The following is a 6,143-nucleotide window of genomic DNA, read 5'->3' on the forward strand; positions in this document are numbered from 1 at the left end:
CTAATTCATTATTCATATCTGTCTAAGTTGTCCGCACAAAATGTAAAAATCAAATGCCAATTACAAGGAACATAGCTTTTTGTCCAGTCAAAACAATACGTCAAATCTTGGACAAGCAATCTAATACACCCTAAATTAACGTGTGGGTCAGCCCAGATCGACTTTACAAAGTGGTGAAATGTATCGATTAAGAGAGTAAGCAGCATTAGAAACAAACACCAACCATGAAAAAGAGCCTCTTATAATTATGTGGATAGAGTGGTGACATGGTATTGACTAAGAAGGTGAGCAGCTTGAAAGCAATTACACCAGTCACCACGGAACATAAAAGAGAGCCTCTTGTATCTAACAAAGGGCCCCACATGTTTGGTAGCAGCAGCTACCTTGTGTTGGGACATTGCAGGTTCAAAACCCAATGGTATAGTTGTATAACTGGTAGGGGTCTGCCTAACCCCAGCTAGCCTTTCAAACAAACAAAAAACAAAAAGCCTCTTGTATCTAAATCCACTAACATTAACCACCACAAAATGAAAACTAAGGGTCGGATGATTGGATTTTCCATATATGTAAATCCAGGTCCTTAATTTGCATCACAATAGGGATTGTAATTTTTTTTTTCTAATTTTGTGGTTTCCATTGTAATTGTGATATATATATATATATATATGAATTGGAGTGCAGTGCCCCCACTTTTTTTCTTTTTTCTTTTTTTTTTTAAATTACGCGCTCTACTTTAATTAATTTACAAAAAAGAAAACTACCTATTGTCAGCTATTTATGATCAGCTGCTTAAATTCTCAATCACGCGCCTGCTTTTATTCTTTATATTTCAAATACATGCTCGGAGCTAAAATCATTCTGTTTTTTTTTTCATAAGGTAAAATCATTCGGTTGATCTTTATTTAACCAAACGGTTTTACCTAATGGAAGAAAAGACCCGAATGATTTTAGGACTAATCTTTGTTTAATAAAATCAAGTAACTAAAATGCCCTCATTCTTTATTTGTTGAACAAATAGAGAATAAGATAACGTAAAAATGGTTGTTTTATTAAAAAAAGAACAAAAATGTCACTTTATACTTCAGGCTGGTATTTAGAAGTTTGAGTAGGTGGTTCAATGTAATGGTTCAAATTTTGAGTAGTTCTTTGCAAAACTGGGTTTTCCCTTGGCTAGCTAAAAAAAAAAAAGCGGCACATTTTTTTTTCTGACGCTAGTGTACTTGAGAGCGTTTTCACTTTTTATTTACAAAGTTTCTTTGTCCAAAATTTTCTTAATGTTATTAATATAAAAGTTAAAAGTTTGTAATATGTTTGCAGATAAAAATCAAAAGATTTGGATAACTTTTAGGGTGTTTGTAAGTGAGAAAGATGTAGGAAAAGTAATACAAAGTAAAAAAAAAAATTGTACTATTTTTTTAAATCTTGTAAATGAGAAAATTTCTCTCTGAAAGAGTTTCTAAAAAGTACACTTTTTTATAAGAAACATTCATCTGTGAAAAAAAGGTGGAAGAATGTTTCTTACCAAGAGAAAATGGTATGGTGAGTTATACTCCCCACCACCCATCTCACTACACTTCACGGCCACCACCCACCATTTCACCATCACCACCACCACCATACATCCCACCACCGCCACCACCATCCACCATCACCCACCTCCTGAAAAACACCCCTCCCCACAATGATTTTTCATCATCCGTTACCACCATCCATCTCACCACCACAACTACCACCCACCTCCTTAAAAACAGCATTGGAGAAACTCCACCACTACCACTACCCTCCTCCTCCTCTCTATCATTTTTTTAAGATTTTTCATTTTATTTTTCTCAAAAATTTATTTTTGAAAATTTATTATATCAAAACTCTGCAAAAACTTTTTTTTTCTTATGAGACTTTTTCTTGCTTCCAAACGTACCCTTGAGGAAAGGTTTCATTTTCTTTGACTACCTACAAATGCAGGATTTATATTTTATACATGGAAGAAACAAAATCCAAGCACACAAAACACAGCATACCTAGAGTCAAGGGCGATGTAGGAGCTTAGACTTGACATAGACTTAGAGTCAAAGGCGATGTAGGAGCTCGGACTTAACAGACTTAAACAACACACACAGACAGAAAGAGTGTATTCCAGCAAGTACATGCAACAAGCAACAGATCTCAAAGGCAGGAGCAATCTTGAGAATTCAAGGGCCTTTGAGTTGCACCAAGGCTAACATTGCAACCAGAAGCACCACCAATGTGTCAGCCTTCACTTGCATTCCTGCACTCGGTCCATGTTGGGTGCTAGCAACAGGTGGTATGGCACTCGATTCAACTGAAACATGGGGAGATGAGAAATCCAATGTAAGGCAAGAGAAGCTTTTGCACTTAAATCATCTTTACACTGGACCCATTTCATACTAAACACAACAGTTTATATAAATCCAACAAACCATGGAGTTTCACATTGACTGGTTTCCATAAGTTCATTCAAAACCTCTAGGCTTAAATCGCACTCTGTATGGAACATTGCCAAATCTCGTTCTCGAAAAAATATCAGTGAGCGAAAATCTAGCAATATTTTTCGGAAAAATAAAAGTGTTTTCTTAGAAAAATTGAAAGACAATATCAATATATTGGGTTAAAATACATAATATTTTCAAAATAGGCAATATTTTGAAAATACTGTGCTTTTTCAATATAATTTTATCCCTTGAAATATCATGATAAAATCACTATATTTTCAAAATACCGGAGATATTTGTGACATGACATGGACTTAGCTGCAAAATTCATTTGCCCTGTTGGCTGTTTGGATAACAAATATGGTCCTACGGTTTCCTCTTTCTTACTTTGAAGACCATATGTGCATAAAAGATACAAAATGACCCAAAATTGGGCTCGTTTCAGCAAGCCCATATATATTAAGTTGAATCAATCGCCACTAAGAGTTGAGTTGAACTTTGGTCAATTCTCAAGGCTGATCTTAGTCTTTATAGCTTGCCGCAGTGAGAGAAAGATGAACTATGTAATATACCTGGTGCGGGTGTAGCAGCATTGGAGTCGGACCGGCCAAAAACTTTGGATTCGGGCGAACCCGGTGACAAGTGAAGCAACCCTTGTAACAAAGAGAGAATTTGGTTAGTCACAGATTTTTTTATCCAAATGCAAATTGAAACCAAGAATGCTTGGAAACAAATTGAACCAACCGAGACTTGTTCGATTGATCTCAACCTGTGGCAAGTTTGGATCGTGGGCTAGAATGACTCACCAAACCCGCAAGACTTGGGAAGACTTGGCACAAAGGCTTAGGCTGCTCATCTCCCAGACCTGACCTTAGGCCATCATTGGCTAAGTTTCCGCTTAAGGGGTGTTTGTTTGCTCTTTTCTATGAAAAAGGTTTTTCATAGAAAATTGAGCTCTTTTCTAGAAAGGGTGGGCAGGGGTCCTAGCCTCAGAGTTTTATGCTGCCGGCACGACGACATAAGTATGACAAGCTGAGCGAGTGCGACCAGGTTTTCATGCCGGGTGTGGTTTCTTCGGGTTATAAATCCAAAAAAAAAGAAGTGCTTATAGCAAATATCATTTACTTTTATAAGACACTGAAGGTTAGGACCATCTTCATCTCTATGGAATACCAGACCAAACTGGTGGTGTGGTCCTTTTAGGCCAAGAAAAAGGGGTAGTATGGACTCAAAGGCTTAATCAAGTCAACTGAGCCTTGTCCAACACTACAAAGGCCACCCTTGGTCAAGGCACACACCTGGGCATCTTGATATGTTAGCATTGATCTGACATAGCATGGGCAGCTGAAGAGCCAGGGTCTGGTTAATGGCCAAGCTCGCTAGCCCGCTCTGCAAGTCCGAAGCATCCTCCAGGAGGACACAAAGGCACTTGGGCATGTCCGAGTAAAGGTGAAGAACGTTGTCGCAGCATGCCTGAGCCGGGGATGGCACGGATCCTTGCACAAAGGGCATGCAAGATGCTAGCATGAGCAGCTGCGAGCTGCACTCGGCACGGTCAGATGCTAGGTCGGTCGAGCCCATCGGAGCCAAGGCGCTCAAAATGATCCACACCAACAGGGCCATGGTGGCTGAGGAAAGGGAAGATGAAGAGGATGAAGAAGAAGCCATTGAAATCTTGCTGGTGGTTTGAGATGGAAGGGGGTTGAGTTCATGTATTAAGGCCTCCTGTGCTCGCAGGCATTGGTTTGGTGTGAGTGAGTGCATGCTGCAAGCGTTTTCCCACCACGTACGAGCCGTTAACATTTGAAGCCCACTACGGTCTGAGTTTCTTGGTTAGGTTAGACCGTTGCACCAATGCATTCGATCAGAACTCTCTACAATTCGGATATCCGATCCATTTGGGTGCATACCCAAACCCACCCAAACAACAAATCCCAGTTCGAGAAATGTCAGGTCCAACAAATGTAAGCCCAAACCTGACCTGTAAAATTTGGTGTCTAAAATATATATAGTTTAGTTAAAAATACATTGGAAATACTTGGGTAAAGCGGGGTTTATGATTCAAACCCGGCCCACATTTTACTTGGATCAGGTTAGGGTCAATTCGAGTCCCCCTAGCGGAAATGGTCAGGTTTGGCTCCGGTCGTATACCCAACGCAAAGCCGACCCATTGTCAGCCCTACAATCGAACTGGCGATGCGGGTTGACTCGAAAGGTCAACGACTAGGGCCACTTGGTTAGGAATACCCAAAAGATAAGCGGACAACATGGTGGCCATTGCCCGGTTTGATATTAAAAGCACCAAAGTGGGACTCGGTGCACCAACTTACCCTTAGGTATGGTAGTGGACCGGGGGGAAACGGGGCCCACCCCGCCTTGCCCCGTTTGGATCGAGGATGGAGGATATGAAACGGGGATGGAGGCGGGGATGAACTTATGCTTGTCTCCACCCCGCCCCACCCTGCCCCATCCCTGTCCACATCCCCGCCTTGCCCCGCCCCATCCCCATCCCCAATCTTTTGGTAATGGATCGAGGGGACTCGTTTGGAACGGGGATGGAGAACATGAAATGGGGATGGAGGCAGTGATGGAGGTCCAGATTTTGAGACGAGGCGAGGGTGGAGACCTTGTCCCCCACCCCGGTCCACTGCCATCCCTACTTACCCTCGAAATTAGGATAATTAAGTAGGGATGCAAACGGTTTGGGTTTCGGATCCCAAAATACATTGGGAGAGTCAGGTCTGTTAGGATCGGGGACAGCCAACTTTCGCAAATTCCTCTTCTTGGATCGGAGCCATTTGCAACCTTATAATTAAGTTGGGACGTTGCAACGTAAATGTGGCATCCAAACTTATCGTATTAATTTGTCTCAAAAAAATGGGCATATCCACTGTTGGGTTTTACCTACTAATCCAGAAAACAGATAAGATGGGAAAGTGCATTCTCGAGTAAAATGTAAATTCCCAACTTGGCCCCGATTTTGGACATGCCGGTGGCCAGTGTAGGGATGCGAAACGTTAGGACCCGAAACAGCTAAGTACAGGAAGGTTTGAATAAGAAGCGGATCCAGAACAACCAAAAAATTGCAAAACCTCCATCATGGATCTGACCTGTTTGGATCCCTAGGTCAGTCATTGTTTTCTTTTGGAAAACCCATTTTAGGGGCCAACCTTTTGGCCCTAGTTCTAAAAATGTGCCTCACGATTGCTGAATTTCTTTATAAGGGCTTTTGTTTTCCCTGAAACTGTCAAAAGAAGAACTTGACTTTAATTTCTCTCAAAAAAGAACTTGCCTTTGTTATTGCTTATTAATCCAAGTTAAATCATAACTCAAATTTACAATAATATACCTCATAATCAACAATTTAAAATTTTTACCCTTTTCTTTCTTACGAGAATAAATGAGTATTTTTCAGTTTTAAACAGGAAAACAAAAAAAATCACACTGAGGCCTCTAATTGATAGTTTTCAAGAAAATTATGACCACATGAAGAATTTCATAAAATTAAAGCTTAATTTTGAAAGTAGGAGCAAAAGGTTTGCCTCTAAATATAATATTTTGTTTTTGGTTGTCCATGTTGTCAACGGGGTCATGTGTCATGCTAAGGCCCAGGATGGAATCCTGCTGGCACATGGGGGCTGTTGTTGCTTGATCATTGGTTGTACTTTTTACAATGATAATTTTTAAAAAAAA

The 6,143-nt window shown here is 40.5% G+C and overlaps 1 protein-coding gene across 1 annotated transcript; it reads right to left on the reverse strand.

Annotated features, from left to right (window-relative positions):
* Positions 1–2,189: 2,189 nt before the first annotated feature.
* On the reverse strand, positions 2,190–4,073 carry LOC149816102 (non-specific lipid transfer protein GPI-anchored 10-like). The gene is made up of 2 exons (XM_089988041.1): positions 3,749–4,073; positions 2,190–2,320 (listed from the first exon to the last, which is right to left on the reverse strand). The coding sequence occupies exons 1-2, from the start codon at positions 4,071–4,073 to the stop codon at positions 2,190–2,192; spliced, it is 456 nt and encodes a 151-aa protein (XP_089844167.1).
* Between the last annotated feature and the right edge of the window lie 2,070 nt (positions 4,074–6,143).

The sequence above is a fragment of the Nuphar pumila genome, chromosome 14, assembly GCF_984573655.1.
Source record: "Nuphar pumila chromosome 14, dmNupPumi1.hap1.1, whole genome shotgun sequence".
Lineage (NCBI taxonomy): Eukaryota > Viridiplantae > Streptophyta > Magnoliopsida > Nymphaeales > Nymphaeaceae > Nuphar > Nuphar pumila.

Excerpts from the sequence above, each read along its gene's own strand:
- LOC149816102 (XM_089988041.1), bottom strand. The coding sequence starts at position 4,073 with ATGGCCCTGTTGGTGTGGATCATTTTGAGCGCCTTGGCTCCGATGGGC. Across the intron at positions 2,321-3,748 it reads TAACATATCAAGATGCCCAG|TTGAATCGAGTGCCATACCA; the intron begins GTGTGTGCCTTG and ends CCCATGTTTCAG.